The sequence below is a fragment of the Peromyscus maniculatus genome, chromosome X (genome assembly GCF_049852395.1).
Source record: "Peromyscus maniculatus bairdii isolate BWxNUB_F1_BW_parent chromosome X, HU_Pman_BW_mat_3.1, whole genome shotgun sequence".
In the NCBI taxonomy this organism is placed as follows: domain Eukaryota; kingdom Metazoa; phylum Chordata; class Mammalia; order Rodentia; family Cricetidae; genus Peromyscus; species Peromyscus maniculatus.
This window is the reverse complement of record NC_134875.1, coordinates 47,177,109-47,201,146: the sequence shown is the minus strand read 5'-3', so window position 1 is coordinate 47,201,146 and position 24,038 is coordinate 47,177,109. Positions and strand designations below refer to the sequence as shown.

Below are 24,038 nucleotides of genomic sequence, written 5' to 3'. Positions count from 1 at the left end.
GCCCCCAGTTGAGCAGTGCTCTCCTGCCTAGAGACGCTGCTTCTCTGATCCCACTACACTAATATTCTGAAGGAGCCCGTGTGCTTAGGAGGAGGCGAACACATCTCCTGTAGTGATTGTAGAAGTGACTGTGTTGGACCAGGATGTTCAGTGTGTTACCCCTCAGCTTGGATCCTAGACCTCAAGACAGATACCTGGACAGCATGATCCAGCTGTATAGTAAGCTTCAAATTTTGCTATGTGACAAACCTTCAGATCCAAAAGAAGATACATCTAGGGCAAACATATTTGGTTATTCAGAAGGGAAGACAAATTCAATAAAAATGTGGTTTAGTCCACTAAGTCAGATATGTTATGAATCAAGTGTCACTACAAATCCAGCCTCAAAAGGCAAAGGATGGCAAAGTCTGGCAATCCTCAATGTGTGAATTGGTTTCACAAGTCTCCCTGAAGTTGCTTCTGAGATGGCTAAAACAGCTTCAAGAACATCTGCCAAAGAGCAGCAGAAGAGATCTTCAGCTGAGCTCAACCAGGAGAGGAATTGAATGCCAGAAACAGAAGACAGTAGATCTGATACCATGGAGGAACTGAAGGAGGCGAGACTTGTCTCCTTCCGTAGCCAACTATCACATTGGTAAATGGTGAAAACTTATTAGCCAGTGGTTCTGTTTCAGAACTGGGATGTTCTGGAAGCTTGATTGAAGTCTCTTTAGCATTGGCTGAGCACATAGTGCCTCCTGACATTGTGAGCAAGTGTGAAGACTTCTGGGAAGAAGGTCTGTGTAAAACCTCTTTGTTCGGCAGGGAAATCATGGAAGTTGCAGCAGGCCTCCCCAGGCTGCTTTCAGGACCAACATTCCAAGCACGTGCAGAGGTTTAGTTAAGCAAACAGTGCTTGCTGAAAACATATTGTTCATCAACTGTCCTTCCCTGCCTTCTGGCTCATTGCTGCATCAGGGGCCAAGGTCCTTAGGAGATAGCCCAAGAGAGACGTGACTTGCCTCAGATCATCAACCCAGGTGCATACCATGCTAAGCCTGATTCCGATCAGCGCTTCTGTACACAATACATCATCTATGAAGATCTGTTTGTCACCCAGGAAGGGTACGGCAGGGCAAAGTCTGGATGGCTCTTTCCACCTAGCTTATCAGCTGTGTAATGGCCTTTGAATGACTTCTTCTTGCCAGCTGAATGTCATACCAGGTGAACATTTTAAGTTGAACAGGCATGGTTTGTGAGAACCTAGACACTGTGACATGTTTGATCATTCACATTTTTATAGCTAGGTAGAACCAATCACATTTCCCTCCTTTGAATTGCAAAATAAAATAATTTGTGCTAGATTAGGAATTCATTTAAATGCCTAAACTGTCTTTAAGATTTTTTTCTTCTCTTTAGGGTGGGGCTATAATTCACTGGTAGAGTCTTCATGAACCATGCATGAGGCACAGGGTTCCACACTGGAGACTGCAAGAAATTTTTCATTTTACATGTGGCCTGTGGTTTTTGATTGATCCTATCAGTTTTATCAGCATCTATCAAATATTAGAGTGAGATGGCATCAGAACTACTTGTTAAATCTGTAAATGACTTATTAATTTAGCATTCTTTACTAACAGAATCTCATCATGTAATTTGTGCTGCCTTTGTTATGATAATAATCTATCTAAATGTGACACTAAGGTGAAAAGTTCTCTCTGCAATTATCTTTTTCTTACATTGTATTTTGGATGCTTATATTTTCTTGGCCTTCCTTCTTGTTTATTCATTTTTACAGTCTTATGTATGCATTAGGAAATCATGATTTGAACCAATGGGTGTTAGTGGTACAAACAGCAGAGTACTTGTGTGCATGCTTTCATTGTGCACATTTGCTATCTGTCTGCTGTGTATCAGTGCACACTTCTGTTTTCTGTAACATATTTTAGTGTCATCATATTCTGAAAAGGTCTTTTCAGTTTGCAAAGTTGTCAAATTTCAGCTCATTAGATTAGATTAGAAGCAAACTATTTGTGGTAAATATTTCTGGGAATTATTAAAAACAAGTCTCTGTAAGGATTTAATCCCTTCCACATTCCTTTTTCTCTTTCTTCTTTCCCTCCCTTTTTCCTTTTATTCATGATACTGGGTATGGAAGTCAGGGTCTTGTGCATGCTAGGCAGATACCTAGCACAGAATTATAACCCCAGCCCAGTTTTGATTGTGTGTGTGTGTGTGTGTGTGTGTGTGTGTGTGTGTGTGTGTGTGTGTGTTTTGGGGGAGCCTTGTACATGCCCAGCAACTGAGCCACGTTCCCAACCCTGAGACAGTCTTGCTGAGTTATCCAGGTTGGCCTTGGACTCACTCAGTTTTAATTTCTTTATAAAGTTTTTAGGTTGGTGGGTAGGCAAAAGTTTTTCAGTTGATAACATGTTCACCATGTCTTACACAAAGGCCACATTAGTAAATATGGAGATATGAGTGAGAAGAGCTTCCTCTTGCTATGGAAGCATCCTATGCAGAGAAGTCCGAAGAGCACTGACTCAGCATGCCCACCCTGGCAGCTTAGCCTGTCTATCTTGCATGTTCTCATTGTGAATGGACAGGGTCTATACTTTTAAAAATGCTTCTAAAGAAGAGAATTTTTTGATGAATCTTCCCAGAAATCAAGGTGCTTGTAGCCCTATGGTTTGCAGAAGAAGTTGCTGAAATAACAATTGGTTTTGCTGTCAGGAACGAAACAGGACAGCTCGACAAACACTGGGTAGAACGGCCCCAGCTCCTTACACCAGGAGGCTGTGAAGTTAATCATTTCAAGACCCACTTACTAAGAAAGTCAGAGATTCTGCTGATCATTTGAAAAAACGATAAACCCTCCATTGACATACTGCTTTTTCATGTCACCAGGTATATTATGTGAACAAAATATATGTTCCTGACACCGACTTTCCAGGATGAACAGTTCTGAAAGTCTTACAGGTCTTACCTGTGTTTGACTTACTTGTCATTCTGAATCTGGGGGTTGTGGGGAAAGCAGATGGATCAAGCCCTTTAAGATCTGGTTGCAGATTTTTTAAAATTTCGATTAGGGTTGCTTTCTATTGCATCTAGGGTCTCATTCCTGGTGAGGTTTGTGTCTGTTTCTTGCTGTAATTCCTGTTTGTAAAAAGCATTTGAGGGTCCCTGTTTATATTTCATTTCTTGTCTTACCCCTCTCTCATTTTTCCCTTTTCTCTATTACTATTGCCATTTCAGAGTGCTCTAAATGCTGATTTTAATGCAGTTGGATTACGTTAAGCTTTTAACACTTGAGATTCTACTTCCTTCTATAGAAATGCTTGTAATTTTAATTTTTCCCTAATGGATTTAGACGTCACTCTTATTTGCCACAAAACTTTAAAATTATTTGTGCTTGTAAGAAATAGACTGCCATTATTTTCATTAAATCCTAATGATTCTGTAATTAGGTATACCACCGGCAAATAGATATCCCCCAGAATGCTGGAGGTTATACCCTAGGAAAATGTGTCAAGGCATTTCTGTGTATAGGATTTTAGTGAACTCCCAAGAAGGTTTTTATTTAATGTGGCTTTGTACTCTTGCTTCTTTACTAAGACAATTATGTCAATCAGACCTCTTATTGGGGGGTTTATTAAATACATTTAAAGTAATTTGGAAGTCTGCTCATGTTCTCGTAGCATTCTTATGAGATCATTTAGTATTATTTATCCTTTAACTTTTCAAACGGAAGAGGTGAAGCTATAGAGAGGTTGAGTAATTTGCTTCTTGCTCCCTAAGGATTGGAGAAGTAAACATGGAAACACCACCCCTGAGTTTGCTCATCCGGTCATGTGTCACAGCTGACAAACACATTGCAAAATGGGTTTGAAGAGTCTTCCAGATGACATGGTCTTATCTTATAGTGGATGATTTACCCTTTTGATGACATTCCTACCAGGTAACCACTCTGCCTCTGATATGTTCCTCCATTTCTCGTGCGTTGGGAGATTATTGTTTTGAACTTGTGCAGGCAAGCACACTTCATTTTCCCCATCAAATTCAACACTCTCAGATTCCCCCTCCCATTATAGAACTCTTTTGAAGGAATATTTTCTTAGCAGATATGTTGATGCATGCCTGTATTCACAGTACGTTGGATGTAGAAGCAGGCAGGAGGATCACAGGTTCAAGACCAGCCTGGGCTACCTACAGAGACCCTGTCTTAAAAAGAAACAGAGAGAGGGGCAGGAGGAGGAAGAAGGAGGAGAAAGAAAGGAAGAGGAAAGAAGAGGAATTTTCTGATCACTACAAATACGTGGTCAGTGTTAGAGGTAAATGTTATGGTTTTCTGGCTTGTGCTTGGAAAGTGAGAAGTCAGGATAATAAACTGGCCAAATAGGAAAATGGAGAGGTAGAGGAAATGATAGATGTATTAAGAACTAGATGCTGCTGCATTACTTCATCAACATTGTATCCACCTTTAATAAGAAGCTCCCCAGTGTTAATTCTTGAGTGCTTTGTAATCGTGAATTTTATAATAAAGTCAAACCACTTAGTATAGTCTCCTAAATAGTGATAAAGCTTTCCTATCTTGACATTCATAACCTCTAGGCATGGGATGGCTTCATGCTTAGCTTCTCAGCCTGTGGGATGCTAGGCTCAAGGGTCTTTGAAGAAATAGTTCAGCCTGGTTGAAAGGAAAGAGCTTAGCATTGACTACTAGTTCTGTATTTTATTAGGCCACACACTTTTGCCTGTTGTATTCTCTAATCTTGAAGACAAATGGGCTAGAAATGATGAATCCTTTCATTCAGTCTTGCTCCTGGGTGGTTTAAGCAAAAAAGTGGTAGAAATGGCAAAATAATAATTTCCACTGAAGTTTAGCTTCACTCATTTTCTTCCAATTACGTTCCAGGATCCAGAAAACACTTTCCCCTGATCTGACAAGCAACTACCCAGATGAAGCTCAGCATTGACACTAGAAACTGCAAGCCTACCTTGTGCCATCCCCTGGATTGTAGACAGGGAATAGATACTTTGGAAATAATGACACTCTGACTTAAGTAAGATAATTTAATGAAGGGAGAAATAAATCATTCTCTCTACAGGGAAGGCAGAAAGATAAAGACACAAAGGCAAAACCACAGCTCCCCACTAGGTACTTCTTTACTAGTTTCAGTCAAAAGAAGGCTGCCTGGTTAGCAAACAATCTGAACTATGAATACCTTTGCACCATGAATGAAGGACTCTAATTCAATGACAGGAGACATTGGCTACAAATCGAATGGACTTGGCTTTTAAACTTTACAAATATGTTTCCTTATTAGAGCACATGTTTTTAATAGTCTTTTGCCCAGACTTCAGTACTGTGGAATCAGCTATATTGTCACTTACATGGCCTTCTAATCGTATGTCCCTAGATCCCTGCCATGTGATTAGAGACTTATTTTATGATGTTGATATCTTTTAGGGCACCATGGAGACCAAAATCTTGCTTTCAGTTTTATTTAGAGAAAGTATAAAAATACTGTATTAAAGTAAGGTTTATATATATTTAGAGTGTTTTCTCCTTAAGTACTGAAATAGAGAATATAGTTTAATTTGTAAGATGTAGGATTTGGAGCTGGAGAGATGGCTTAGTGGCTAAGAACACTTGCTGCTCTTAGAGAGTCTGATCCTCTTATAGAAGACCTACTTGATGACTCACAATTGCCTGTAACTCCAGTTCCAGGGGATCCGTCTCCCTCTTCTGGCCCCCAATGGACAGTGCATGCCTGTAGTGCACATTCATCAGGCAAAACATCCATATGCATAAAATAATCTTTTAAAAAAGATGTAGGATTTAGGTTAGATACAAGGAATATAATTCGAAGTGATGAGGAGGATGTCATAGACTTCATTCAGAATGAATTTAATTGTACAATAATTTAATTTCAATGTCATGGATATAATACTCAACTAGAAGTCAGAAGTTCTGTATTTCTTCACTCTGCTATAGAAGTTACCACACTGAACCTCGGCAGATCACTTATTATCTGTCACCTTTCACAATAAAATTAAGAGATGGGCTAGACAATATTTCCAGGTCTGACATTCTATTAATATCACTTCTTCATTCACTCAAAAATTATTTACGGAAAGCCTACCATGTTCTGAAAACTACTGTAGGCACTGGGGGCTCCAAAGTAAAAACAACAGATAAAAAAACCTTTGATAGAAGGTGATGCAGGCAGCATATACCTGGATGTCAGGTAATGATAAAGCCAAGAAGAGCCCTGAAGTACAGCAAGATGGTGGGAAGAGAAAGGTGTGTCTGTATTGTAAGTTACTATTGGAATACAAATCTAAAGGAGAATGAAGAGCTAGCCTTCCAGCTACCTGGATGAGAGCCATTTCATCAAAAACACTTGAGCTACACAATTCCTGAAACAAGTGAGTGTGGCAACTGAGTGGGTAGCTCCATAGTAGAGTATTTTCCTAGCATCGAAGTAGCCCTGTGTTCAATTCCTAGAACAACAAATCAACCACCACCACCACAACAAAAATGATTCGTAGAAGTTCTCTGGAGATAGTTTACAGGTGGAGCGTTTAGCTATCACACATAAGGTTCTAGGTTCCATCTAAATGAAACAAGAACCCAAAGAAGTGAGAATGCTAGACTAAGCTGAGCAAGAGCAAGGCTAGGAATGGAAGCAGATGATAACAGGTCAAATCATGCAGGGTTCCTTAAGCACTGAAGAACGTTGGTGATCTTTGAGCAGAATGACAACTTTTCTTATGTTGTTGGTACTGGAAGGTACTCTGTGTGCTACCCGAGGAGAAAGGTAAACACCAACCCAACTATAAGACCTGCAGTCTACAATGGTGATCTGCCTTCATGATATGTTGGTGCAATTGTAGCACCAAAATTGTGGGAGTAGCCAATCAGTCTATGCTTGGATTTAAGATCCACTCCACAAGATGAAACCAATGCCTGACACTGCTTGGGTCGCCAAGAACCTGAGACTACATAGGCCTAGGGGAAAAAAAAATACTATTATTCTGCTAAAGGATCATAGCAATAAAATGACTCCTAATAACATTCTGCTATACCTATAGATTAGTGTCTTGTTCAGTCAGCATCAGAAAAAACTTCATTCAGTAAGATGGAAACTAACACAAAGACCCACAACTGGACAATGTATGGAGAATGAGATATTTTGGAGTACTCATTCCTAAATGGGATGTCTTCATTAAACCCTTTCCCTTGGGGCTCAAGGAACTATTCGGAAGAGGCGGCAGATATAAGAGCCAGAGGGAATGGATGACACTTTGGAAACTGTTGTCCAGACACAAGAGGACTGATGCAGATATGAATGTACAGAGATTGTGCCAGGATGCACAGGGTCTGCACAAGTTGAATCCAGATGAGGCTTCAGCATTGAGAGGGGGAAGTGGACATTCACTCCCATCCCTAAGCAAGAAGCTATCTCCAATTGACCATCTGCTTGCAAAGGAAAAAATTATGTTTCTCCAATGGAGTTCCATTGGGTATATTAACCACACTTAAGTGTACTTCCCATGCCCAGAAATACATGGCCAACATAAAATGAACGCAATGGTATTACTGTAGACTTTTTTGTCTCATATTGCTCTGTTTTGGCATTTTTTTTATCTTACTGCTGTTTTGCTTGTGGATTATGGTTTCTGATTTTGTGTTTTTCTTGTTTATTTTGTGTGTTTCTAGTGCTTTTTCTTTGTTTTGTAAATTTTCATTCTGTTTTCTTTTGTTTACATGTTTGTTCTCTAAAGAGAGAAAGAAGATGTGGAATTGGAAGAGGGGGAGGTGGGGAGGATCTGGGAGGAGTTGGGGGAGGGGAGCCATGACTAGAGTGTATTGAATAAAATTATTTTCATTAAAATATATATTAAAAATAATAAGTGGTTACAGGTTATGGGGAAAACACAGTATGTGAGGGTCAAGAGTGAAAGAAACAAACAAAAAACCCATTTAGGAGGCGACTGCAATTAATGGTAGTGGTCAGTGGGGAGTCGTGTGAAGTGGTCAAATTTTTAGGCTATCCTGAGTGACTGAAGGCCTAAAGGCTTTTTGTCATGAATAGCTCATGAATTCTTCCATTCTTTGAGTTCCTTTCAGACATCATGATTCTATAATTGCTGTTTCTACACTCAAACATAGGGAGCACAATTTATTCCTCTTGTGAATTTCCTAAGTTTCCAAAAGCTCCTCGCAAATCAAAGTAGGAAAAAATAATGATAGTAATAAATAATTGAGGCTGTTGGTAGCATCAATCTAGAGATGATTTCCTCTCTCGAACTTGTTGTATGCTGATGTGTGCTGAGGCCAAATACTGACTACTGGAGAAAGCATCTCTGTATCACAAAGAATGTTTATGGCCTATTATTAGTCAGGATGTCATGACTGCCCATTTTGACACTGGTGTTGATATACCATCCTAGTGTCCCAAACATCTTATCAGGAAGTACTAAAGATGGAGTCCAGGTATTTGTACATGCTAGGAATGCACCTTACCACTGAACTACATCCCCAGCCTCCAAATGTATTCTTCCTAAATGTTTAAAAGTGTTTTTGCCCCCTTTTTATGATGTGGACCTTAGTTTTGAATCTTTAGATTTTTGTGTTGAACTTGGAGGACCAGTAGAAGACAGAGTGTTTGAAGACAGAAACTGGTACATTGCCAAGCATTCTTCATCTTGATGATGTATATTTGCATGACATCAAACAAAGAAGGAATTTGGAAATTATCATTTTTGTGTGATCAATTCAGACAACTGAAGAATTGAAATGAGAAATAGTATAGATCTGTCACATCACACACTTTCTCACTCATAAATTTCTCCACTATTCAATACATCAAGGAAAACCTTTTTTTCTTCAAATTTTCTATCTCTTGACAGCTTTTCTGTTTTTGAAGTAGCAATTGTGCTGCTAATGAAGACAGGAAGAACAATGAGTGAAATGGATTTTTGCTATGCCATTTTGTTAGAACCCATTCTTATACTAAAGACCAACCTCTCTATATATTTCCATGTCATTTTACTTTCCTTTGCCTGAGCATGCAGGCTTATTTGGTCCCCTTCTTTCTTTTGAATCAAGATGCTAAAACACTAAACTGGCAACTTAAAAATAAATGAGCTATTATGCATGAATACTTTTATCCTAGAGAGATATTAAGACATTTTAAATGTCATTTAAGATAGTCTTACATTTATATGCAGCAAAGTTACACATCCTAGAATATAATTAGCTTTGCTCTTTGCTCCAGACTTGCTGTGGAACTTGGTTTAAATTCCTGATCTTTAATAAATGAAGGTGAACAGTTTTACAAAATTAGTAAGCTTTGAGCCGGGCGGTGGTGGTGCATGCTTTTAATCCCAGCACTTGGGAGGCAGAGCCAGGCGGATCTCTGTGAGTTCGAGGCCAGCCTGGGCTACCTAGTGAGTTCCAGGAAAGGTGCAAAGCTACACAGAGAAACCCTGTCTTGAAAAACCAAAAAAAAAAAAGCTTAATATAATATAAGTCTAATATAAAAAGAAATTAGACAAGTCAAAAAATATGACGGCTCTAGTAGAAAAAGATAAAACATGTAATCAGATGTTCACAGAAGAATAAAACAAATGGCTTATGATATTAAAGTATGTTAAATCTTGCTTACAAACAATAAAATGTAGGGTTGGTGAGATGGCTTGGTGCTGACCAATCAATCACAGGACTGAATGAAGTTCTGATCCTAGCACTCAATAAGAAGCTGGGCTTCCTACAAATCCATGCCATGCCAGTTCTGAGGGATCCAATCACCTCTTTTGACCTTAAATCAAATCTTCAAAAAGTCAAAAGTGAAATTATATTAAGGTACTATTTCTTTTTGCCTGTCAGATTGAAAATACAGTTTCTAATGCTTTTTTGATCCATGGTGACAAAAATGTAAGAAACAGCTATGTCTTTGGACTGCAGGTATCCAAATTAAACAACACATATGTTCTATGACTCTATAATCTCATTACTAGGAATTTACTTTATAGATAATAATTTCACAGCTGTTCAGAGAGCTCCTTAAAAAAAATCCATCACAACATTGTTTCGAAAAATAATTTATCCAAACTTGAAAGCACCTAGCTGCTCACTTAATAAAATGCCGGGCAAGTAAGCATGACACATTTGTACAAGGCAATATTGATTGAAATAGTGCAGTATGGATTCTCACAGAGAAAGATAGCCAAAATGTATTGTTAGATGTAAATCTTTTTGTAAAGCATTTGTTTAAGAAAGTCTCTCTGTGTTTCTGTTTCAATAAGTACTAACATCCAGGAGGACCCACATAAATTGTTCCTAGTTATGACTTCTAGGATGTTAGCTTTGGGAATGGGAAAAAGGGAATGTTTTCCTTCTTATACTATTATATTGTTATCTTTCTTTTAGTTAACATGTATTACTTTTATACCAAAAGCTCAAATATAAGCAAATGAGGTACACAAGGGTGCTCGGGACCACGAAGCCTGGTATGTGAAAAGGTTAACATCTTGTATCAGACAGTTAAGAGATCAGGGTGTGGAAGGAGACCTTGAATAAATTAAATATGATGCACATTCGTTTTGTTTGAGCGGACAAAGCACACATTGTTCAAGGCTTTGGCTCTTGACCTAAGATACGTGGTGGAGACACATTATCTGCTTGGTGGTTGAAGGAGAAAACCCATGTGATGATAAGGAGATGCACTGGCGTGTCTGCTCCTAATTTTTAACCTGGAGTTCCACCCACTGTTCTGAGATGGACAATGGAGCTAGCTGATAGTGGCTTCAAAGCTGCCGTGGAAAAGCAGAAAGGGATTTAGAGTTTGTTCTCTCCAGCTTCAGAAAGTTCCAAGTCATCACTCCACATTCCTCAGAGAGAAAGGGAAAGGACGAGAGAAGGGAGAGGTGATCTGTCATTGGTACCACCTTCCTCTTCCTTCTATGATTCCATTATTTGACTCTCTTTGCTTTAGATGGTCCTTTCTGTATATTTATTTATACTAAAACAGTATTTTATTTATTATTTCAGAATTTCATACACTGTATTTTGATCTTGTTCACTATCCTTCTCTAACTCCCTACCCACCCAACTCCATACCCTTCCCTTTCTCCACCTCTCTTTCCTTTCTCTCTCCTTCTCTCTGTCTTCCTCAAAACCAGAGTCTAGTTTGCATGGCCAATTCCTCCTGGGAATGGGGCCTGCCCTGGAGTTTGGTCGACATGCCGGGTGTTGCTCCACTGAAGAAAACTGATTTTCCCTCGCCCAGCAGCAATCTAATGCCAATAGTTCCTCATCTAAGTGGAACATTGGGCCCACCTCCTCTCTTCCATGCTGGGGTGAGACAGGGTCTCACGTAGGCCAGGCTGTTTCCAAATTCACCTGTAGCTAAGACTACTCTTTGACTTTTGATATTCCCTGCTTCATCTCATGTGCAGCCACATTCAGTGCTGTTTTCTTTTCTTTTTTTCTTTTTGCGTTCTTATTATTTGGCGCTTGTTGCCTGACAATACAGGCCTGGAGACATGAGTTCAATCCCCAGAACTTCACAAGGAAGTAACGGACTCTGCAAAATAATATTGTCTCAGTGAGCTCACATCCCCTTTTCACTAATAAATGGGTGACAACAGTCCTTTGAGATCAGAGTGAAACAGGAAGCCTTCCTTCATCGAAGCTCCTTCTAATCATGTTTTCTTCATTCTGCTGGTACCTTCACAGAGCTGACAGACTCCTCAGACAGAGAACATTTTGTGAATTGGACTAACTTCATCTTGCTAAAGTTTATCAGTAGGAATCAGAATGCAAGGAGTAAATAGTGGTCAGAGAAATAGAGCTGGGTAGGCATCATGTTAGGAAGCCAGGAGATAAAAACAGGTCAGAAAAGAGGAGGCAATAGGCAATGTTCTGAAGTGATAGAGTTGTTTATTATGCTTATTATGTCCAGATTCACCAAACAAGACCCATTAAATATATCAAGCTTTGTGTATTGAATTTGTCTCATTTCAGCTGCTGAATGTGCTAAAATATGGTCCATAGACACTGAACTGTGGGGTCAGAGAGAGTGGTGACTGGAGAATAGGAAAGAAGAAGGATAAGAGTGCTGAAAAAGGAATAACGTGGAAATGAAAGTAAATAATAAAATAATAAAATGTCATTCAGATTAATAAAAAGATAAAAATTCATTACTCCAACACTGGGAAATAGAGGTAACAATTGGGAAATCAATATTAGCTGATGGTTAATACTGACTATACTTGACAGGATCTAGCCTCATGGTAGGAGATAACTCTGTAGTCATGTCTGTGAAGGAGTTTCTAGACTGGACTAATTGAGGTGGGAAAATCCACCCTAAATGTGGACAGCATCATCCCACTGCCAGAAATCCTAGACCGAATAAAAAACCACCAGCATTTGCCTCTTTCTGCTTCTTGAGTGCAGATGCAATTTGACCACCTAGGTAAGCACATGCTCCATGGTTTCCCTGTCCTAATGGACTGTGCCAAACTGTGAGCCAAAATCAAGTCTTTCAGCCTTCAGTTGCCTTTTCAGATAATGTGTCATGGAAAATTATTATTTCAAAGCTTTAATGTAGTGATCATTTAGATAACTCCTCTACCAGTGAGCTACTGTGTGTGTGTGTGTGTGTGTGTGTGAGAGAGAGAGAGAGAGAGAGAGAGAGAGAGAGAGAGAAAGAGAGAGAGAGAAAGAGAGAGAGAGAGAAAGAGAGAGAGAGAGAGAGAGAGAGAGAGAGAGAGAGAGAGAGAGAGAGAGAGAGAGAGAGAGAGAGAGAGAGAATGTGTGGGTTTGTGCACATGGGTACCCTACCCACAGAGGGCAGAAGAGAGAGACAGAATCCCTGAAGCTAGCATTACTGGCAGTTGTGAGTTTCTTGATGTGGGTGCTGGGAACCAAACTCAGGTCCTCTGCAAGAGATGTAAGTGCTCTTAACTGCTGAGCCATCTTTCCAGCTCCTCAGATTGAATCTTTAACCACTGTGTACAATGTGCATGCATGTGTTCCCTCCTCTCTATGTGTAGTATATTCAACTTGTTCATGGGTGTGCAGGTGTGCATGTGGGTGCATATGTTTGGTGACCAGAGGTTGACTTTAGGTATCTTACTCAATGGATCTTCACCTTACTTTTGGAGACAGAGTCTCTTATTGAGACTGGAGTTCATTGATTTGGCAAGATGGCTGGATAGTAAGCTTTGGGGATTCCCTTGTCTCTTTGCCTCCACCCAGCGCTGGGTTACAGATGGTCCTAAGTCCAGCCTTTCCATGGGTGCTGAGGATAGGAACTCAGGTCCTTCTCATGTTTGCACAGGAGACACTTTGCAAATTGAGCCATCTTCCAGCTTCACTTGAGAAAATAGGTGGCATTAACCAGCAGATGACATCAGCATGACTTTAACTAGTCAGAGTGGGAGCAATACTAGCTGTTGTTTCAGTGAGTGGTTAGTACATGCCAGGGACCACTGTAGTTAATGCTTCCATATTTCACCCCACTCTTACTATATAACTCTATAAAGTGGATTCCCTCATTGTTCCGATTCACAGATGAAAAGACTGAGGTACAGAGATACTAAATGACTTGTCCAAGGAAACACACTTAGTAAGGGGCTGACTCCAAAGTATAGAACATCTATAAATAGAAAGAGACTTTTTTTTTTTTTTTTTTTTTTTTTTTTTTTTTTTTTTTTTTTTTACAATCTCTCCTTTACTTTCTGATCTATTTCACTGTGAGTTAAATTGATGGACTAGGGTCTTTAGGTCCTGTGTTCCACTAAACTTTGTGCAGGTCTTCAGTGTCTGTCCTCCATACTGGACAATCTCATCTTGAGATCAAGAGCCAGATAGAGGCAGGGAAAAAACCCCAGTGTCCTGTTGCTGATTTTCTATAACCTCAACACAAACACTTCTCAGTGTTGTTGAGATTTAATCTCTGTAGCTCATCTGTGAGACTGATTTTAATTTGGAGCCATCTGCCACAGACAAATGAGTAATTATGGCAGAGCCCAGAGGGGCGGGCCACAGGGAAAAGATTGGCTTAGCCTCTTTCTGGATGTCTGCAGTGATGCAAGTGACCAAGAAAGAAAATCACTTGGGTGAGCTGTTGATACAATGACCAGAAACTTGACTTATCCATTGTTCAAACCTTTAAACTCTTGTGAAAAAGGAAGAAAGCCTTTGAGGTCATTCAGCTTCTTTGGTAACAGAAGGTAGATTGCTGCCATCTAGGACAGACAGGGGGAGGTGATCTGTGAACCCTCCCACATACTGTACTCATGATGCCTTGTGACCAGGGCCACGGGCCATCTGGTCTCTTCACACAATATGGCAAGCTTAAGCAAACTGACGTAGTAAATCAGAAAATGATCATCACTGACCTCGGTCTAACATTTAGAATTTTCCCAGAGTCTTTCACATATTTCAATCTTAATTCTTCCTCAAAACAGACCTCTAGGTTAGGCAGCAGTTAAGTGCTATTAGCATCATTTTTGGATGAAATTGTGCTGGCTATGACTGTGAAGAGTGAGTTAGACTCTGCTGTCTGTCCTCTCCACTGGTGGTATTCAAGTTCTCCTAACTCATCAAAGGTCAAGGAAAAGCAAGAGCAAGAGTGAATGAATGGAAGTTTGGGGGCCAACCTGCAGTTAGTTGGATGAAGGAAGCTCTCTTTGGGTTGTTTCTAATCTCAGTGGAATTTTGTGAATGGCCCTACTGCTAGAAAAAAAGTGAAAGCCACTTATTTGGACCAGTATGTCTCACAGAGTATGAACTGTGCACCCCCAGTGCTATGTTCAAATTATACTAATCTTGAGTGTGACCTTATTTGGGAAATGGTCTTTGTAGACACAAGTACACAAGGATGGGATTATCCATTTAGGATGAACACAGAGGGAAGACGAAGAAAGAACACTGCATCTATAGAGGTAGAGACTGAAGTGACACAAATATAAGAAGCAAACCCACACATCTTAGCAGACACTCCCCTGAGAAGGAATCAGTCTTACTATTACCTTCATTCCCTATTGCCTCCTACCTTGTGAAACAATACCTTTATTTTGTTTTAAGCCATCCAGTTTAATGGTAATTTTTAATGACAACAATAGAATGTGAATACAGAGAGGCATATAGCTCTCTTACCTAGACACTGGTGGAGATGAGATTTTTAAGGTATTTGTTTCAAGCCTAAACCCTGAGATTCTAATCCTGTAGGCATGTCCTGAGGCTCACAAACCTGTAGTTGGACAAGTTTCCCATATGCGCAACAAGTCATTCAGAGTTGGTTTTGTACATTCACACAAATACCACTCTCTTCTCTGAATTGTAGCTGAACCTGCCTTTCCTGTTGACAAGCCTCCTTTAAGCGTTCCCAAAGCTCATGGCCGGAAGGTAATAAACAGAATAGGTAAGAAGTAGGCTGGCATCAGATCTTTCATTGTCCCCAAAGTTTGAATTCTGTGACTAAATCTAAGAATGCTTATCCGAAACAAAAACAAAAACAACCCCCCCCCAAAACCAAACCAAAAAAACCCCACAAAGCCTCTAAGTTGCCAAATTTTACTCCCAAAGAAATAGTCTGTGGTAGGTAGAAAGTTAGCCAAAAGGGTTAGAATCTGGAGTGACAAGAGAAACACACACACACACACCACTACACCTTTTGGGTGTGGATAGTCTACCTGACATGATGTCACAATTTTTATTTTAAGATTTGGTTCCTATTGAAAATTCAGTTCTCCATGTGCGTGCTGGTACTAGAAGCCAATAACAGTCATAAACACTGGGCCTCTGAACTTTATTGTAAAGTAGCTTTAATATGGCTGAGTAGGGGGCGGAGCAAGGGGGAATGGGGTAAAGGAGGAGCCAAGAGAATTTTGCTGTCAGCCTGGAACTTAAGACCTTGCCTACTAATGCAAAAGATGTCCTGCTTTATTTTCCCAGGATTTATGGAAGTTGGCTGTACCTCATTTTCTAGCGAGATGAAGTGCAGGTGGTGAAGGTGGTGGAGGTGGTGGTAATGGTGGTGGTGGTGGTGGAGGTGATGGTGGAGGTGGTGGTAATGGTGATGGTGGAGGTGATGGTGGTAGTGGTGGTGGAGGTGGTGGTGATGGTGGAGGTAGTGGTGGTGGTGTTGATGGTGGAGGTGATGGTGGTGATGGTGGTGGAGGTGGTGGTGATGGTGGAGGTAGTGGATGGTGGAGGTGGTGGTGGTGGTGGTGGAGGTGATGGTGGTGGTGGTGGAGGTGGTGGTGATGGTGGAGGTGATGGTGATGGTGGTGATGGTGGAGGTGGTGGTGGTGATGATGGAGGTGGTGGTGATGGTGGAGGTTGTGGTGGTGGTGGTGATGGTGGAGGTTGTGGTGGTGGTGTTGATGGTGGAGGTGATGGTGGTGGTGGTGGTGGAGGTGGTGGTGGTGGAGGTGATGGTGGTGGTGGTGGAGGTGGTGGTGGTGGAGGTGATGGTGGTGGTGGTGGTGGAGGTGGTGGTGATGGTGGAGGTGGAGGTGTTGGTGATGGTGGAGGTGATGGTGATGGTGGAGGTGATGGTGGTGATGGTGAAGGTGATTTTGGTGGTGGTGGTGGTGGTGGTGTTGACGGTGGAGGTGGTGGTGGTGGAGGTGGTGGTGATGGTGGAGGTAGTGGTGGTGGTGTTGATGGTGGAGGTGGAGGTATTGGTGATGGTGGAGGTGATGGTGGTGGTAGTGGTGGAGGTGGTGGTGGTGGAGGTGGTGGTGGTGATGGTAGAGGTGATGGTGGTGGAGGTGATGGTGGTGGTGGTGGTGGAGGTGATGGTGATGGTGGAGGTGATGGTGGTGGTAGTGGTGGAGGTGGTGAAGGTGGTGGTGATGGTAGAGGTGGTGGTGGTGGAGGTGGTGGTGATGGTGGTGGCGGCGGTGGGGCTCTGTGAAAAAAATTTGCTGTTTAGATTTTGTGGAAGGATTTCCTGCAAATGGTCTGCCCAGCTGAACTCAAAGTCCTTTAGGAGGCCTGTTTTGCTGACATTCCTGATTGCTTCCAGGTAAACAAATCTTGTTTGTATCTCAAAGAAAGACAGAGCTCTCTAGCACTGTGACAGCCTGTTGTTACAGTTACTCACATATGACTTACCATAGACATGGTCAGAATAATGGAAGACAATGAAATAGTAGAAGCTCATAGTTGGGCCTGGAGCAGAGAGAACAAAGCTACTGAAGAGACTTGAGGATGGAGTTGATGGCTTTGTGCGGTTTAAACGACAGTATTTTTTTATGATATTGGAGTATTGAAAAGGAGGGTTTCTAATGGTAGTGTGTGTGACAAAAGGGCCTTGCGAAACTCAGGCTGCACTAGTAGCCTATCCTAGGTTTCATATATCTGATTTTGTACCATGAGCAGTTTGTTTCTATGAGCTAAGTTTTGCTTCTGCCGAGGGGAGGTGACATCAACTTGTACTTTAGTATAAGTTTACATGGTGCCTTCCTTCCTGACTGGCAGCTCCCCAGCATTTACTAGAGCACAGGGAGACAAGACAAATGGAACCCACTGAACATGGGCTCAGTCTACACTCACTACCCAGCTAGAAATTTTTTCTGCACCCTCTTCTTCCTCTAAACAGTTATGAGGCTAAATGTGATTGATTGCAAAACCCCCAAAAGTCTTGTTTGAAAGAAAGTCTTGTGATTTTTCTGGAAGATATCTTTAACTCCTTCATGCCCCTCAGCAAATACTTATATATCACCCCTTATCTTGTGTGCACTGGTTCAGTATGGAGAGGGTAAGCATGTGTGGTGGTTTGAAAGAAAATGGTCCCCAAAGGGAGTGGCACTATTAGGAAGTATGGCCTTGTTGAAGTAGGTGCGGCCTTGTTGGAAGAAGTGTGTCATTGTGGGGGTGGGCTTTGAGATCTCCTCTGTTCAAGCTACATCCACGGACACAGTTCACTTCCTGTTGCCTGTGGATCAAGATGTATGTAGCACCTTCTCCAGCATTATGTCTGCCTGTATGCCTCCATGTCCCACCATGATGGTAATGGACTGAACTTCTGGAACTGTAAGCCACTCCAATGAAATGTTTTGTTTTATAAGAGTTGCCACGGTCATGGTGTCTCTTTACAGCAATAGAAACCCTAACTAAGACAGCATGGAAAGAAGTGGGCATTAGGCTTATAGTGCATATTAAGAGGAGTAGGTATTCCTACAAATGGGGGGGGACACCCACTAGTACAAGGTGGCATGAAATTGATTTCAAATAAAGGAAAGAGCCAGTGTGGTACAGGAACCTAGAGGTTTGGAGCTGAGAAAGCCTTCGGAAGCCTCCCAGGTGCTTAGCTGGGGAGAATGGGATACAGAACAAATCAGGTTTGATGAGCTTCGTAAGATGGACTGAGTAAGAACCAAACTCAACTTTTCTAAATCCCATAGGCCTATTGTTTTTGGGGAGTTCATCTATCTTCCATTCATTTGACCCATCTCATAATCTCTGTGCTAGGATCCTAAGATTTCCAGAGAAGCAATGTGGCCTAGTGCACGGCTTTTAAAACTTTATCCATTTACAACCCCCTTTCACCAAGGAAAATTTTCTCCAACCTAGGTGTACAGGCATATAAGATATGTTAAACATTTGCTAATACTAAATCATGAATAAATTTAGTCTGAAACAATTATTAGATCTACTTTATTAAAGGTGAGAGCAAATTTGCATATTAATGAGATGAACGTACTTGTTTATATTTATTTAAAGAATTAAATCTGGACTGAAGGTTTGATGCTGCAAAACGTAGATCATTTTCAATGATCTTCAGAGTTGAACAATATTTTAATTTTATAATCATCAGAGCTGAGAATGCTGCTATATATAGCCATATAGTATGAAATAGCAGACTTATGTTTAGGACTGTTTAAGAAGTTGTTGGACATTCTGTACTAATCCCAAGCTAAAATACACTAACCTTTTTTTTTTAATGAAACAACTCAGTGAACAAGTTTTAAAATCAAACACTCTAACAATCTAATCCCAAGATATACTAATTTAATGCTTAACACAATGAAGGATTATGAGAAAAATATTATTGAGTATTTGTTTTCCATAAAATTATACCATTATGTTTCTGTAATACCATAACTCCTGGTATGTAAAATAAAGACACTGCAGTTCACATCAGTCAATAGTCTCAAATCTGAGCTGAGAAGCATCATTGACACTGTATACAGTGTTAGTGTATGCAATGTAAAGGGTGCATATTGTGTGTTCAGAACAAAGGCTGCAATAAGGTTGTGTGATAGATATATCATGAATGAGCACTGCCAGAAACACATGAGATTCACTTCACAATGAGTTTGAATCAATTTTAGATTGTTGTGCATTCAGACACCTTTTAACGCTGCTCTTCCAGAGGTCCTGAGTTCAACTACATGGTGGCTCATAATACATGTTCTTAACGAGCCTTTTTTGCTAACTTTTTGCAATGGCCTGATTCAGTTGTGTGATCAGAGTCTAGTAATTAAAAAGGATTAGGAGCTTGAATTCCAACTCTGATAGTTAATGTGATCTTAAAAGATTGACTTAATAATCCTGTTTCTCACTGGCAAACAGGATGATGATGATGATGATGATGATGATGATGATGATGATGATGATAGTAATAAACAATAATAATATTGTCTAGCTTATAGAGTTCCCTGGAGGATTACATAGAGTAAGTCAAATTAAGATGTTAAGCTCAGTGCTGGTTGCATATTACTCATTCATTAATCCTTACTTCTTGGGGGTATTGTAAATGCTGATGGGAAAGCGGATTTAGGCCTTTTACTTAAGGAACTGTTAATCTGTCAGTTCCAGAGTTTTACTCCATATTCTACTCTGAAAAAATTCCAGTACTTTGTGAGTTGTCACTTAGCTTATTTTCATGGCTCTTTTCCTAAATGAGTCAGTATTAAAAGCTATGGATTTCCTTCAAACCCAGCTTTGGCCCTATCTCATAATGCTTGGGGATGACTGTTTTCATTGTCCATGTTCATCAAGGTGCTGATTTGTCTCCTTCTCTAGTTGATCAGTTTCCTTTCCATCTTCTTCACCATGCCTATAATGCAAGCAAGGAGGCCTTCATCAGAGGCTTATCAGATAAGCTACCTTATCTTGGACATTCAGCCTCTGCTTTATAAAATTCGTTGCCTCAAGCATTTTCTCCTAACAATGGAGGACAAAACTAATAGAAGACATTGGATTATTAAAGGCGTGGACTGGAATAATAAGATCATTTTCCTAATTTAGAAAGGATAAGCCCGCCAGACTCTTCAGGATGGCTGCAGAGCTGCAAAAAGAATTGATGCAGGGAGACTAATGAGAAAAATCTTCATGTTATTGTAAGACAGTGATTCTCAAACCGGGGAGCATCCATCAGAATCCCCTGGAGGGCCTGTTAAGGCAGAGCTTGTTGGGCAGCGTCCCAGAGCTTATGATTTAGTACCCTTGTAGTTGGGATCTAAGGCTTTGCACTTTTCCTGAGTTCTCAGAAGATGCTGCTGCTGCCAGTCTAGGGGCCACACTTTGAGAACCTCTTATTTGGGACAGTGATGGCACAACAGGCAGTCCTAGTGGGGACTGGCTTAGAGAGGAAAGAAGGAAGGAGGGAGAGACCATGGGGCTTAGGAATGGAACATAGGGCAAGATTTGGCTGAGAAATCAAAGACAACTACAAAGATGCCAAGTTTTGGTGACTTAGCGCCTATGAGACTCATAGTTGCAAGCTCACAAAAACCTATCAGTAGAATCAGTCACATAGCATGTACTAGGAAAATAAATGAGGTTTCTAGTTTTTGTTTGTACTATGGCACTCAAGGCTAAAGTCTTCTTGTCTTGTCTGTGGAACGAAAGCCTCTTGGGAGAAAGCATGGGTCTGGGTTTGGTCTCTTTTCTAGAATGCAACATTTGAGTAAAGGAAGGAAATGAAGGTATAGTGGGAGGTGGAAAAGACTTTACATATTCTAGACATGAAGAACATGCCTTTGCACTATTAAGTATTGACTATGTATGGGTAACTAAGAACAAAAGACAAAGCAAAGGCATAAAACAGCAGGGACCACCCAGGGCAGCTCTGGGAGCAGGTCCTGAGACAACTGGTAACAGTTTCTAAGACAGGACTTCTCAATTCCAGACTGTTGAACCTTTTCTTTGGACTCTGATGCCCTGATGTGCTGGCTGGTTCCAGCCTATTGGGAATTCTCTTACCTGCTTCTCTCCACTGGGCTTCCTGTAGCTAAGCAGAAGCTCCACAGCGCCCACCACTTCCTTGCGGATGGCATAGAGTAGTGCATCGCCCACATACACACTGTGATTCAGCAGTAGCTCCATGATCTCCAAGTTCTCATTCTCAATGGCAATGAGCAGGGCACTCCTGCCCAAAGGATCCATGCAGTTGATGTTGACATTGTAGTAGATCTCGGCCTCTTGTAGTGCCTGCTTCACAGTGGCATAGTCCCCCTTCTCCACAGCATTAAGGAAGGCCTTCTCTTCAGCAGAGAGCTCAGTCTCAGCCCTCACAATTTGGAGGGGGATTCGGTCTCTGTACGGTGAGTAATTGACCTTCTTGTAGTACAGCTGGGCCATGGTTCATAGCATTTGAGAAAGCTAAGTGTGGAGAGAGAGAAAGAGGAAGATGAAAGATAGTTTTAGTTACCTGAAGGTTTCAAAGGGCCACTTATTAATCCCTTTAATGGGATTTCAAGATCCCAAAGTGTTTAAATGATATCAATGTTTCCTTGTTGCCGAGAAGCAGAGCAGCAAAAAAAAAAAAAAAAAAAAAAAAAAAAAAAAATCAAAAAACAAAAAACAGGTTTTGTCAGAAAGACTTGGGCTCGAACAGTTATTTAACACTTACCAGCTCTGTGATATTGGATAAGTTACTCAAATCTTCTACCACATTTATTCCTAAGGTTATCTGTATTAATATTATTAGAAGTTGTCATCTAGTGCTTACCAAGTCTCATGCTAGAGAATAATTCCTACCTTGAAAAGCTACTCTGATAGTTAAAGTAGTTATATATTATCAAATCTCCTAAGACATAGTACAACTTGCATTGTCCTTTCCCTCCGTTCCACCTCTGAGAACATCCACGGTACTTCTTCTGCTCAGTGGTGCTAAGCTGCTGTTCACTTAGGGCCAGTTTCTTTTGATCTCTGGACACTGTAGGTCCTTTTTGTAATCTAATTTTCAAGATTACATTTGCCACTATTCCAGATGCACATTTCAGACTGAAATACTGTTTTAGGAGCTGGGAATACAGTTCAGTTAGTAGAATGCTTGTCTATCATCCACAAAATCCTATGTTCGATCCTTAGCTCCACATGAGCTGGATGTGGGCATATCTGCGATCCCAAAACTCAAAGGGTAGAAGAAGGTGAATTAGAAGTTCAGGGCCATCCTTGGCCACATAGTGGGTTCAAGGCTGTCCTAGGATACATGATACCATATATTTAAAAAAAGGCAAAAAGAAATATATATATTGTTTAGTGTTAAGTGCAGCCTGCTCCTTGATGATGGTCATTGTAGAAGTATTGACTTCAACAGGCCGAAGCCATCTGCAAAAGAGTAAGCACGGACTCACTCTAAAGCCACCCCAATCTCTTTCTGCCCCCTCTCCAAACTCTGAAGCTAACAGACTGGAGAATCAATTTGATTTAATTCCGAGAAATGAATGGTCTGTTTTGTTTGTGCCCAATCTAAGGTCAGGTCACACTTAATAGAACTGATTGTAAAGTGAAAACTAAATAGGTTTTCACTGAGCTCCTGCAATGTGTTTAAATTTTCTCTGGAAGACCAAGAAAATAAAGGCACCTTTGCCTGTAACCGTAGGGAATGAATCACAGGGTAGAGCTCTTGCTTTGCAATTTACAGATCAAATTCACTCCCATCCCTCATTGACTACTTGTACTGTCGCTGTGAGGTGAGAATGATGATCCTGGTCGGGGGAGAAAATGAGATTAGATCTATTAGCTGATTGGCTGTTCTCCCCGCAAGGTCTCCAAGCCCCTCTGGAGTTAAGATGGCCTTATTTTAGTACTTTTCATTAAGGGACCATTTCAGTAGAGGAAGGAAGTGGAAGTGTGATAAAGAGCCCCTTGTCTCATCTCCTGGATCACACAAGAAGGCATGGAACTTCCACAAACATTTACCTCACTCTTTCAGGTAATTACATCTCTGCTTTGGCAGGGTGAGAAGCATATATTATATCAAGTAGCATTTGCAATTCATATCCTTGTGATCTTCTGGGAAGTTAGCATTTGAAGATGACTGTTGGCTGCCTTTTGCCCTGAACAGGCCCAAATGATGAATTCTTTTTTTGTCTAGCTCTCAGAAGAGCAGGTGCTGTTTGACTCCCTAGAGAAACTTTGCTGGGTCTTTCACGACTGTGCTGATTGGTTTTTGTCAACTAGATACAGATTCCAGTCACCTGGAGCGGGGAGCGAGCCTTAATTGAGGACTGGCCTCTATCACTTTGGCTTGATTGCTGGTTAATGTAAGAAGGCATGGCTCACTGTGGGTGATGCCATCTCTAGGCAGTTGAGCCCAGACTGCATAAGAAAAGTAGCTGCAGCCAGGCGGTGGTGGTGCACACCTTTAATTCCAGCACTCAGGAGGCAGAGGCAGGCAGATCTCTGTGAGTTCCAGGCCAGCCTGGTCTATAGAGTGAGTTCCAAGACAGCCGGGGCTACATAGAGAAACCCTGTCTAGAAAAAAAAAAGAAAAGAAAAGAAAGAAAAAGAGAGGAAGAAAGAAAGGAAGGAAGGAAGGAAGGAAGAAAGAAAGAAAGAAAGGAAGAAAGAAAGAAAGAAAGAGAAAAGTAGCTGAGCAAATCGTGGGGAGCAAGCCAGTAATCAGCTTCTTCTATGGTTCCTGCTTCTGCATCTGCTTGAGTTCCTGCCCTAACTGATGGACAGTGATCAGGAAGTGTAAGACAAATAAATCATTTCTTCTCCAAGTTCTTTTTAATCATGGTGTTTATCACAGCAGCAGAAAGAAAACGAACAACTACTTTCAAAGAATTTG

General features: G+C 40.9%; 1 protein-coding gene across 1 annotated transcript in view; it reads right to left on the bottom strand.

Annotated features, from left to right (window-relative positions):
- Trpc5 (transient receptor potential cation channel subfamily C member 5) overlaps positions 1-24,038 on the bottom strand; it is a 260,467-nt gene that overhangs the window by 116,090 nt on the left and 120,339 nt on the right. The window contains exon 2 of the mRNA XM_015991865.3: positions 21,221-21,619. Within this exon, the coding sequence (XP_015847351.2) occupies positions 21,221-21,598 (378 nt within the window). The 5' untranslated portion in view covers positions 21,599-21,619. The remainder of the gene's footprint in view (positions 1-21,220; positions 21,620-24,038) is intronic.